Raw genomic sequence first — 13,550 nt, forward strand, 5'->3', positions numbered from 1 at the left:
AAGTTTTCCCTTTAAACCAATGAATAAATCTCTCTCTTGTGCGTGTTGTCGACTGGGAAAGTATTATCAATGCACTGGTGGCTATTAGCACCAGAAAATACACGACTGTATTACATTTACATTAATTTACTAGATGGAAAGAAAGCCAAAAAAGACAATTTGTGACTGCTTATATTTATAAAATAACTTCATGGGGGGGAAAATCTGCCTAAATCAGCATAAACAGATCCTAAATCGTGTCTGTAGTGACCAATATGAAAGCAGTAAAAGTGTCTCGTAAAAACTGTGAACATGTTGGAATTTTTTCACTCATAAAAATAGCTTCCAATATTACAAATGTCAATTTTACATGATGTATTTTTGCCTTTAGTTGGAGCTCCAAATAAAATATAGATCCACCAGCAGTCTAGTAGTTTTTACTTGTAATGTACTTTCAAAGTGTTTGACGGGACAAACATGAGGCGTGTCTATCGGTGTAAAGCTGATGTTTAAGATTATATTCAAGACGAGATGTTTGCAGTTTTATTTTGTTTTCTATGGATTAGATAAAGGGATTTCCGTTATCAGAAGCACATCCTTTGAAGAACAGGATTGTTTAAGAAATAAAAGCGCTTATTTTCTTCAGTAACAGATTTTAGGGGCCGTCACTGTGAGCTGCTTTGAACACATCTATTAGGAATGCCAAATAGCGGTTAATGACTAGAAGTTTCTGGCTATTATTGCTGTGACTGTTACATTTTCATGATGTACGTAATATACTCAGTGTGTATCTGCACTATAAAGTATGTGGACTCACTCATCTGTGATCTGATGTTTTCTCTCCTGTTTTGCATCTTCTTCATTCGTTCTTCTGCTCTCTCTTCCTCTGCTCTTCTTCTCTCTTTCGTCTCCTGTAAAATCTTTCTGTCTATTTCAAAATGGCAGCCGTTGTTTTGTGCCACTGTCTCCTCAATCTTCTCCAGCAGCTCCTTGATCTGAGTGTCGTCACTCCTGTTGTGATTGTTGAGAACATGAAACCTGTTCCCACATTTGTCCAGCAGCCACTGGAGATCCGGCCCTTCACTCTCGATGTGCTGCTCTATAGATGTGTCTAACAGAGAGTCTCCGCCAGTGAACAGCACTATAGTGTGACTCCAGACTCTCTCACTGAGAAGATCCAGATGCTCCTGCAATGCTTTTCTCTTATTCTCTTTAAATGTGTAGTCCACACGTATGATCAGTAGTACAGCGTGTGGTCCTGGAGGACACAGAGACAAACTGAGGATAATCTCCTGCTTCAGTAACTCAGGACTCTCCTCTACAGAGAAATTCCTCCACCATCCTGGAGCTTCAATGACAGTGATGTGTCTGTCTGCTACTTCTCCATGTCTCTTCACACACTGAGCCGATCTCTTCAAGTCAAACTCCTCTCTGCCCAGGATGGTGTTTCCAGCTGAACTCTTACCAGCTTCTCTATATCCCATCAACACAATCCTGAACTCTGAGAGATGTTGGGCGTCCCCTGCAACAAATACAGAACAAACACACTTAGGCTATCCTGTAGTGTGTGCTTTCTGATCATTTAACAAGAAAGCTGCACTAAAAATATTCTAATCATAATAATACAAATGCCACATGAATGGAGTTACGTTAATCATCATCCATGGTTAACTAAATGATGAAGAAATGAGAATTGATTAACTTTCTCAATCAGGAGAAAACAAAAACACAGAGATTACATAAAACTCGGGGCTAAATTGCCATTTGTTGCAAAAAGAACATGTTTTCAGTAATTCTATATCCTTTAAAAATATGCAACATGTAAAAAGGCGAACTAAATTAATGAATAAATCTCTCTTGCGTGCGCACACTTCTGGCACGAGCATAATTGCACAGCCACGCACTTTAAAATACATGATATTCTGCAAATAAACCCAAAACGCAATCCGTGACAAGCCATATGTATAGGGAACGACTATATGGAGAACAAAGCAAGCCCTAAGTGTCTTACAAAAAAAATCTTCTGTATTGACCAATATGAAAGTGAAAGCAGTAGCAATGTCTCACAGAAACTGTAACGTTAGGCTAAACACGTCGAGTTTGATTTAAAAGTCATATTTACTATTAATTAACAAGGACAAGATGATACATTTTTTAAATAATAAATGCTTACTTAAGTCCATTTTAAGTCACAGTCTCAGTCGGAGTTCCAGAGTAAATGTAGGTTTACAGCACTCTAGTTAACTAGTGCTTATCTTATCTTTGACTGGACTTGCATACGGTGCTTCAGAACAGTGGCGCACATGGGCGGGTCTAGCTGTAGGTGTACCTGTAGGGTGCAAAGGTGATGTTCAAGGTTATTTTACACATGCACAAAAATATGATGTCAGCTAATTTTTCAAAAGTGATAATCTTTGTTTGTTTTCTTTTGTGGTATACAGGTTATCATGCAAATGTGGAGGCTTTTATGTAGGCCGCACCAAGAGACGTCTCAAAGGCATAAAAATGCCATTAGAAAAGCTGATTTAGATTACCGTATGGCAAAACACTTCCAAAATGTGCACAATAGTAATCCAGAAGGCCTAATGGTTGAGGGTTTAGAAACGATCAAAACGAGTATTCGGGGTGGTGACCGATTAAAATTACTTTTACAGAGAGAAACATTCTATATGAGTTACAGGCCACAGTATACCCTGGGTTGAATGAAGAAATAGATTTCAGTCCTTTTTTGTGATATGCTTTCAATTTGAAATGTAACCACCTAGTGGACCTTCTCTGTATGTGCATGTAACTTGTCATTCAGGTGTTTCTAATTAGCACCTATAAAAGAGGAAATTGTTTGATTGGAAAGCATACCCTGAAGAAGGCTGTTTGTGCCGCTACGCGTGGGTTGTTTCCCCCCCCCCCCCATGTCTTTTAAATGTTCTATTATGAAATAGCCAGTCAAATAAAGGCTTTTTATACATTTCTAAAGAAGAGTGCCTTTGGATTTCCTTCAACTACATTTAATTGAATTCCCGACCCCAAAGAGCACCTTCAAAAGCTGATTTAGTTCCTGTGTTGTGATTGGACAGCAGATTAGCGCACGTTGCCCGGAAAGGCCACGCCTCTTACCGTAACGTGGAGATGCATGCGCTCTGTGTTATTGTAAACATGTCCAAACAAAGGTGATTTGACTCCGGGATGAAAATAACAGCGTCTCGACGACATGGCGACACACACTCTACAAACGCAACTCTTCCTCTTCTCTGTAGGAGCGCAACAAGACCACGCCCCCTTTTTTGTGTATTCCTGTGGGCGGAGCTTAGTCAAAAAACTGTTCTAGTGACGTCATTAAAGCAGGAAGTAGAGGATGTAGTCCGAACCGGCCGTTCGCTGTCGGCTTTGTAAGGGGACTTCTGTTAAATCAAATATCTCGCTTGGCATTGAACTTTGAGCTTTATAATTGTACAGGTATTATTTATGCTCTAGCAGCAACATTACACACTAGCTAAAGTTTAAAAAATGGAATCACGAAGAACGGGACCTTTAAAAATCATACGCTTTGAGCGTGGAGGGAGACGGCCTTCTCTCCAACCCATCTTGCAGAAGGGAAAGCACAGTACCGACCGAACATCTTTGGGGGTCTTCACGGTGAGAAAAACTCTTGCAGAAGTGATGGTGTCTACGACTGTTTGTGGTAGATATCCTAAATCCTTCGCGTCCCGTCCAGAGACCAGACATGGAGTTTCCAGAGGTCTGGACGCAAGTGCCATATGGTGCCCTGAGAAAGCAGGTCCTTCCTCAGAGGAATGCGCCAGTGAGGGACTGTCACAAGGAGCATGAGTTCTGGGAACCAATAAGGGGCAACTAGCAAGACCTGCTCCTCGTCCTCCCTGACTTTGCACAGTGTCTGTGCGAGAAGGCTCACTGGGGGGAACGCATATGTGCGCAGGCCCCGGGGCCAGCTGTGCGCCAGTGCATCAGTGCCGAGGGTCCCCTCAGTCAGGGAATAAATCAACTGGCAATGGGACGAGTCCGGAGGGGCAAACGGGTCTACCCGTACGGCTCCCGAAGTGGTCCCATGCCAGCTGGACCGCCTGGGAATGGAGTCTATGGCTATATATGTCTATGGCTATATAACCTATGGCTAAGCCACGCACCCAAACGTGATGAGCCAATCACAGAGCGCATAGCTAACCCAATACACTCGGACATTCTCTGCTTCCACGTCCATTGAAATGCATTGCAGTTATTCACTTTTCATTCGTTTTTATATGTTTTTTCTTGTCATTTTAAGTTTAAAATGGTCAAACGGTGTGCATTATTTACATGCGATTCCGGCACTAGGTATCCCGAGAGGCCGGGCGACGGTGTGTATTTTTTACCCTTTCCCAAGCCACATCTCAACCGAGATCAGTGTCTGCTCTGGATTAAGTTATGCGGTAGACCACATAACTAAACGTGGATAAATTAAACAAGGATGTCTACATCTGTTCTGATGTGTTTAAACGTTATCTTTAACATCTCTAACGTAACGTTAGGCTAACGTTACGTTAGCAGGACAGTAACGCACAGACAGTAACGAAAGACCAAGATTTCCAAAGCCCCGGGAGTATATGTCACAGTTGTGTTTTGTTTAGTTTGTTTTCATTGGACTTGTCTGCCTGTCATCATGTCACGTGTCATCTTCACCGTCATTAGGCTTGTTTGAGATGAGCAAAATCTGCGCAGAACCGATCACCGGTGATCAGCGCGAGATGCGAGACGCCCACTATTTTTTCCTAATTTAGTATTCCGTTTCTCTCGGAAATACGTCACAACACTGAGATAAAGTCGGTTGCAACTTCCGGTTCACGCGGACTTTAAACAACCGTGATGTATCGTTCTCGTTTAAAATGTTTGAATTTAAAACTCTGATTTCATGTTTTTATGTGTATAAATGATGTGTGAGTAAGTATTCCCAAAATCTCTGACAGTGTGATCTCTATATGGGTTATTTGATTGTTATCAAATTGATTTGATTGTTATCATATTGTAATTAACAAATCAATTGTTAATTGAATTGAATTATTGAATTGAATTGAATTATTAGCAACACCGTGCACGCGTGTGAATCCCGCGATATCCGCCTTTGATTTCGTTGGTATCTGATCCTAGCCTAGAAATCTAGACGCACCCTAGCGGCAGCAAAATGTATTTTGCAGCAGGGCAGTCTAGCAACTCTCCATAGACCTTCTAGCTGCAAAAACCTAAATACATCACAGGCCAATCACGGGCTTAACATATGACGACAGAGTTGCAACGGCTGCCACTTGAAAACAAAGAAGGGCGGCTGCGGATGGAGAACAGCGGTCTTTCGAATCGGCTTTGGCCACGACTCTGGAGGACTTTGAGTTAAGTTTTTCTTTAAGAAAAGAGCAAAGAACGGCACTTAAGTCATTTTTAAATAAGGAAGAAGTGTTCGGAGTTTTGCCGGACCGGATCTTTGCCGCTCTGACTGCGTCACCTTCTTCGTTGCTCTGATTGGTTATAGCGCTATCCTATTGCGTGCAGAGGGATTTTGAGAGACAACCGTTTATCCCGCCCCTCGGATTAAGCCGCGTATATGGAGAGTTGCCAGACTAAACATCTTGATGTAAGTCTGGCTTGCCAGGCTAGTCTGATCCACTACGAGAAGTGAGAACTGTCCGGCGTCTTGCCTGCACTTTTTCCACTCCTCCCCTCACTGCAGCCGACTACTCTCGCATACATTTCAGGCGAGGCAAGGCGCATCTCAAACAAGCCTATTATTAGTTCTGTTGTATCATGTTTAGTTAATCATCATCATCATCTATCACCTGTGTTCTGTAATCAGTGTCATCTGTGTTTGTATTTGTAACAATATCTAATTGTTATAATGCTTGTTCAGGCTATACCGGCCGCTAGGGGGCGAACAAGGCGTCTCCTGCTAAGAGGGCCAGAGAGTAAGAGTGGAAGGAGTCTGAAATGTGACAATGTTTGTAGACCTTTTGAGAAAATAAATAGAGACCCCGTTGGGCCAGTTCAAAGAATACGGACTCATGTTTTATATGGAAATACCGCACTTTAACATGGTGGCAGCGGCAGTGGATTTTTGCCCAAGTTTTTAGTGGTTTGCGGCGGAGGCGCTGGCGAAGTCCGAAGACGGTAAAGTGCTAACGTTAACGTGTAGCGTGGATTAGCATCGAAGTAAACAAGCTAACGCTATCAGCATGGACGGACTTAGACCTCCACAGACGTTGTGTCTGGACTCCAGCAACCTGTCTAAAACGTGGAAGTCGTGGAGAGACGAGTTTGAACTGTACATCGGATTAACTGTTGCCGAGGACGACGAGAAAAAAAAGGTCAGGCTTTTCAGTTATCTGGTCGGTGAGAGTGGCAGGGAGCTACTGGATACGTTAATGGGAGACACAGCGAAGTCGGACTGGACGATTAAGGACGTCATTGAAAAGTTTGATAACTACTGCAGTCCTAAAGTGAACGAGACCGTGGAGCGGTACAAATTCTTCACAAGAAATCAAGGTACCAGTGAATCCATAGATGGTTATGTTACTGAACTCAAGTTGTTAGCAAAAACATGCAATTTCGGGACATTGCGAGACTCACTCATCCGTGACAGGATTGTGTGTGGGATTAACAGCAGCAACATGCGAGAGAGACTATTACGGGAGAAAGACATGACATTGGACACTTGCATTCAACTTTGCAGAGCTGCTGAGTGGTCGCGGGAAAACTGCAAGGCCATAGCGGGACACGCAGTGGAGGAAGTTCACATAGTGCAAGGAGCTTCGCGCCTACAACAGAAAGAAAGCACCGTGGATTGCAAGTTTTGCGGCAAGACACATGAGAGGAGCAAACAGAAATGTCCAGCATTTGGAAAGAAATGCACAAAGTGTGGTAAGGAAAACCACTTTGCGGTTAAGTGTAAAGCCCGCATTGAACCGAAGAAGATGAAATCGGTGCATAAGGTTACTGAGTGTGAAAGCGAATATGAGGACATACTGTGTGTTAGAGACGTAGCAGAAAGTGAAAATGTGAACGCTGTTGACTCTAACAAAAGTAAGGACTCCCAGTTGTTTGCAGGCATGCTCCTAGGAAAAGATATTATAAAATTTCAGATCGATTGTGGAGCCACATGTAATGTTTTGCCCATTAACATGCTGAACACAGATGCTAAGCTGGAGGATACAAATTCTGTGTTAGTGATGTACAATGGAAGCAAAGTGAAGCCACTGGGTCGATGTAAAGTGAAATTAAGAAACCCTAGAAACAAAAAACTGTACCAGCTAGAGTTTCAGGTTGTGGACAAAGGTTGTACTGTACCACTGATTGGTAAGAGAGCCAGTGAGGCTATGAAACTCATAAAAGTACGCTATGAAAACATTATGGCTATTGACAGTATTGTGACAACAGGGATAGACACAAAAAGACAATGGACATTGGAACAAATACAGACAGATTTCGCAGATGTGTTCACAGGAGACGGCTGTCTGGAAGGAGAATACAAAATGGAAGTAGATGAGAGTGTGAAACCTGTGCAACTCCCTAAGCGACGTGTTCCGGTCGCCATGATGAAACCGCTGAAAGAGGCGCTTCAGGATCTTGAGCACAGAGGTATTATCACACCAGTAGACTGTAGCACGGACTGGATCAGTAGCATGGTGGTGGTACAAAAGCAAAACGGTAAACCTAGAGTATGCATTGATCCAAAGCCCCTCAACAAGGCACTCAAGCGCAGCCACTTCCCACTACAAACTATTGAGGATGTACTCCCAGATATGTCTAAAGCTAAAGTGTTCACGGTGTGTGACGTCAAAAGCGGGTTTTGGCATGTCAAGCTTGAAGAGAAATCCAGTTATCTGACTACGTTTTCCACCCCATTTGGCCGTTTCAGATGGCTAAGGATGCCCATGGGAATAAGTCCAGCACCGGAAGTTTTCCAGCGAAAACTGACCCAAGCACTGGACGGGTTACCGGGCCTATACATTATTGCGGATGATGTGCTCATTACAGGTCAGGGAGAGACGCAGGAAGCGGCAGAAGGAGACCATGATGTGAAGCTGAAACTGTTCCTGGAGCGGTGCAGGCAAAAGAACATTAAACTGAACCCAGACAAATTCAAGCTGAGGAAGAGGGAGTGTACATACATTGGGCACCGCCTGACAGCAAACGGACTGAAAGTGGATCCAGACAAGGTTCGTGCTATTGAACACATGCCGAGACCTACAGATTTGAAAGCAGTACAGAGACTGTTAGGTATGATAAACTACTTGGCTAAGTTTTGCCCACACCTTTCGGACCAGTGTGCTGTGTTGCGGCAGTTGACACACAAAGACACAGACTGGGACTGGTCGGAGCAGCATGAGAATGCTTTTGTGCAACTAAAAAAGTCTATTGCAGATGCTCCTATACTGAAGTACTACTGCCCGGAGGAGGACCTCGTAGTGCAATGTGATGCATCAGACACAGGTTTGGGAGCAGCACTCATGCAAAAGGGTAAGCCCATCGCCTATGCAAGCAGAGCACTCACACAGACGGAGCGGGGTTATGCCCAGATTGAGAAAGAGTTTCTAGCCATGGTGTTCAGTGTAGAGAAGTTTCATCAGTACACGTATGGTCGCAAAGTTACGGTCCAATCTGACCATAAGCCGTTAGAGTCCATAGTTAGGAAACCTCTTTTGAGTGCGCCCAAGAGGCTTCATAGAATGATGCTACGTATTCAGAAATACGACCTGACTGTAGTGTATGTTCCTGGCAAAGACATGTTACTTGCAGACACCTTAAGCAGAGCATATCTCCCAGAATGCCCATCTCTGAGCTCTGTAGAAGCTGAAATAGAGACGGTTAATATGGTGCAACACTTACCCATTTCAGGTGACAGTCTAAGCCAGATCAGGACAGCTACAAAGGATGACAAAACTCTACAAACTGTGATCCGACTGATGAAGCAGGGTTGGCCATCGGACAAAAGGGCCGTGCCTCAGGAAATTAAACCCTACTTCTCATTCCAGGAGGAATTAAGTTATCAGGACGACATTGTGTTTCGAGGTGAACGTGCTGTTATTCCAGTATCACTGCAGAAAGACATCACCCGCCGCCTGCACTCCTCACATCTCGGAGCAGAAGGATGTCTCCGAAGGGCCAGAGAATGTGTCTACTGGATTGGCATGAACGACCACATAAAGACACACATAGCTCGCTGTGACATCTGCAGGTCAGTGGATGACAAACAGCACAGAGAAACGCTCAACCCATACAAGGTGCCAAGCAGGCCATGGGCCAAAGTAGGCGTTGACCTATTTCACTTTGATAACAAAAACTACCATGTAACAGTCGACTACTATTCCAATTTTTGGGAAATTGATTTTTTGCCAGACACAAAAGCTACTACAGTGATAAAAAAGCTAAAAGCACAGTTTGCTAGATACGGCATTCCCAACACAGTAGTCTCAGACAACGGACCGCAATATTCATCTCAAGAGTTCCAAAGATTCAGCCAACTGTGGGAATTTGACCACAAAACCTCATCGCCAGGTTACCCACAGAGTAACGGCAAGGCAGAGTCTGCCGTTAAAACTGCAAAGAGACTGTTACACAAAGCCAAAGCTTCGGGACAAGACCCATATCTCGCGCTCTTGGACCATCGTAACACACCGTCACAAGGACTAGAGAGCAGCCCAGCTCAAAGACTGCTGAACCGTCGAACGAGATCTCTGTTACCGGTGAAAAACAGCCTTCTCCAGCCTAAAGTGGTTCAAGCGGAGCAGGCACTGTTTAACAACCAACAGCGTCAATGTGCGTACTACAACCGATCAGCCAGGGATCTAGATGCCCTACGACCAGGTGACACGGTCAGAGTGCAGCCATTTGAGCCTCACACCAAATGGAAGCTGGGCAAGGTGAAAAGACCAGTTGACCCTAGATCCTATGAGGTTGAAATGGATTCGGGCGCAGTTCTCAGGAGGAACCGTAGACACCTCAGACGTGCCCATGTTGTTCCTCAAACAGAGGTTGTTGATATAGAGACAGTAAACACGCCGGGAACCCATATAGACACTGTACTATCCCAGCAGAGCCCTCCGACTCAGAGCGATACCTGTGACAGGGATGTGCCGAAGACAACTGGATGTGGTAGAGTTGTTCGTCAGCCTCAACGCTACAAGGACTTTACTACTTAAACTGTCATTTAGGTAAAAAAAAAAAAAAATAAAAATAAAAAAAACCTTGTTTTGAGATGTTAAAGCCATTTTGGTAGTTTGGGTAATGGCATGTATTTAAGCTGTTCGTACATTTGAAAGTACATTCTTATGGGCATGTAATGTTTGCACGTGTTTCAGGGAAAAGAAAAAACTTTCTAAAAGAGAAAGGATGTAACAATATCTAATTGTTATAATGCTTGTTCAGGCTATACCGGCCGCTAGGGGGCGAACAAGGCGTCTCCTGCTAAGAGGGCCAGAGAGTAAGAGTGGAAGGAGTCTGAAATGTGACAATGTTTGTAGACCTTTTGAGAAAATAAATAGAGACCCCGTTGGGCCAGTTCAAAGAATACGGACTCATGTTTTATATGGAAATACCGCACTTTAACAGTATTTAAGTTCCGTCCGTTCAGTCAAGGGGGTCGCACACCGGACGAAAAGCGCAGCGCCGCGTCTCTAGGACAACTCGAGGTATCGCACACCGGACGCGCACTTTCTCAGTTTATGGACAGCAATATTGTTATGTTCAAGGCATTATGGAATTAAGAAAATGTCTGTACTGTGTTATGATTGTATAGCCTACTGTACAATTAAATACAATCGTTGCTGAGTCTTCAGTCTGAACACTTTACCTCAGAGCGTCCGACGTCCGTTAACTGAGAGAATTGAGAATATCACCTGAAAATCCGATAACATCAGCAATTTCCATTCTGATTTCTGTAAATGAATGTAAAACTATATTGCAGCACATAGTGAAGTCAGTATACATTAACGACGATTTGAGACAAATAAATGTAGGCCTAAATGTAATATAAAACCAGAGATAAAACTGTAAATGGCGCGGCACAATTTTGAACACGGTGAGCCGTTACTGGGCGCCGCCGGTGTGTGTACACTCATAGAGAATCATGTGTTCGAAAATGTGGCGCATACATAATTTTACATTAAATTTACATGTATTTGTCTCAAATCGTCGTTAATGTATACAGACTTCACTCTGTGCTGCAATATTCATTTCGTTTTACATTCATTCACAGAAATCAGCTGATTGAATGAAAATTGCTGATGTTATCAGATTTTCAGGTGATATTCTCAATTCATTCAGTTAGCAACGGACGCTCTGAGGTAAAGTGTTCAGACTGCAGACTTCGCAACGATTATATTTCATTGTACATTGTACAGTACCATTGTACAGGCGATTCTAGGATTTTTTCAACTGGGGGGCACAAGAGGGGCCACAATTATTACAGAGGGGCCATTCTTATGGTAGAACTGTAGATATCCAAATCATTTCAAGTTCAGTAAGCTTTAAAATCAGCAATAAACAGTGATACCCTATTATCTTTTAATAGCAGTTATTCACTGCTCTAAATCAAAACAATAAAATACAATTTATATTAACTTTTCACTTTACAAAAGTGAAAGAAAAACTGTAATAAATAAAATAATCCAATGTATTAGTGTACAACTCACAAATAATAATAGAATAGCCTTATTTATATAAATGCATAATTATATGAATCATTCATATAATAAACACAATTAATGAATTCATATAACTGTAATAAAATTTTATATAATAAATCTTTTTTTCCCACATCCTATTCAATTAGCATATCAGCAGTTGCAGTAAATTTGCATTGATGAATAGACCAAATCTACTTATGTTGAGGAAGGCTAATTAGTCTTGAGCATATTGATTGTAAAATATCATATATCAATAGGCTACTTTGTTAGATAGCTACTTTTTCAAAAAAGTAGCTTTAGTTTAACGTAAAATATGTGAATTCTAGAAACAGTTTAGAATGGCTTAATTAATCCAGTGTTATTTTAGTATTAATTATTTATTTAGCTATTTAATCATGCATTTTTATTTATTTATGATTTTTATTTATTTTTTTTGAGAATGTTTCTGGATGTCATCAAAGGACGTTTTGTCACTTCTGTGAAAACACAGTACACACTACACACCAAATTTAAGACTCATTTCATTAACTTTGTTTGACACACGAGTCGCCTGATTGTGCCACACAGCATAGCAAAACAAAACTACAATATCTTGTTGTACAACAAGAAAAGTAAACATCAAGATATAGAAATTACATACAACTCTATTTTAGCCTCACAACTGGAATACTGACCAAACAAATAAACAAAAACAACAACAACAAAACCACTGTCCTACAGACTAAATACAGTGGATGTAGTTCATGTATAATGTGGCTTATAATAGGTTTATGTTTCTGGTGTTTACCCAACAAACAATATTCGTAGATTCTCCTCTAACGTTACCCATGTTGTTCCGCGTCATGACTCATGCGGTCACCCGGTTACGAGTCATCCAAAAATATTTGTAATGATATTCGGGTCGCGGTCGGTCGGGTCGTTTGCAATAAAGATGCCAATTAAACATTTGTCATTTATATAGTAGCCTACTAGACACAATGTTCTATGAAATACATAGGTCTACACTTTATTGGCTGAATGCGCGAGGATGACGCACGAGCAGTCTGCAGATGAAAGAGGGAATTATCCTTATTTAGGCTACCTTTTGAATGTTGAGCGCGTTATTAACTTTTGAATAAAAGCTGACGCGGGACAAAATGCCCGATTTCCCAACACGTTGAACTGAGCAATGCCATTGTGCCATTTTAGGCTACTTTTAAACGCGTATAGCTCAGTAATGTCAGTTTTATGTATTTGCTGAGAGGGGGGCGGGGGGATTTTTGTTGGGAAAGTCGGGAGAGAGACGCACACTTCGGTTAGACTGGATAAACACATGCAGCATCTTAATTGTTAATCAAATGAAACGAAATAAATGAACAAATCAAGCCTTTATTACAAAACACTAGGCTATATCATACAGCATTCAGAAAAATGCGCACCCCTCCTCCGTCTATGGCCTAATGACGCTACGATGAGCATTTACTAGCTACTTTAAAAAAACGCGGGTCAGGAAGTGGGCCGGGTACAATATTTTCTTTCTTTTTTTTGCGGTCCGAGTTGCGGGCGGGTTAGTTGAAAACGTCGGTCGGGTGCGGGTTGTTTATACATTGACCCGCGCATCACTGGTGGGGGCACACTGGGGGGCCAATCAGTTTTCAGGAGGGGCCAGTGCCCCCATGGCCCCTCCCCTGTCTACGCCACTGTACAGTACATAACATAGTACAGACATTATCTTAATTCCATAATGTCATTAATCATAACAATATTGCCATAAACTGATACTAGTGCGCGTCCGGTGTGCGATACCTCGAGTTGTCCGCGACGCGGCGCTGCGCTTCTCGTCCGGTGTGCGACCCCGTTTAGTCTTTGTTCCGATCTCCGTCTTATTTAGTGTGTGTTGCTACTACCTGTTCTGCGTTTTATTATAAT

At 42.4% G+C, this 13,550-nt stretch overlaps 2 protein-coding genes across 2 annotated transcripts in view; both read right to left on the reverse strand.

Annotated features, from left to right (window-relative positions):
* Nucleotides 1-2,219, reverse strand: part of LOC306999010 (uncharacterized protein) — a 98,467-nt gene extending 96,248 nt beyond the window's left edge. The window contains 2 exon segments of the mRNA XM_079613406.1: nt 797-1,501; nt 2,153-2,219. Coding sequence (XP_079469532.1) covers nt 797-1,501; nt 2,153-2,162 — 715 coding nt within the window. The 5' untranslated portion in view covers nt 2,163-2,219.
* map2k2b (mitogen-activated protein kinase kinase 2b) overlaps nt 1-13,550 on the reverse strand; it is a 529,628-nt gene that overhangs the window by 241,113 nt on the left and 274,965 nt on the right. The gene's annotated exons all lie outside the window — the stretch shown is intronic.

The sequence above is a fragment of the Phoxinus phoxinus genome, assembly GCF_949152265.1.
Source record: "Phoxinus phoxinus genome assembly, chromosome: 5".
Classification (NCBI taxonomy): Eukaryota; Metazoa; Chordata; class Actinopteri; order Cypriniformes; family Leuciscidae; genus Phoxinus; species Phoxinus phoxinus.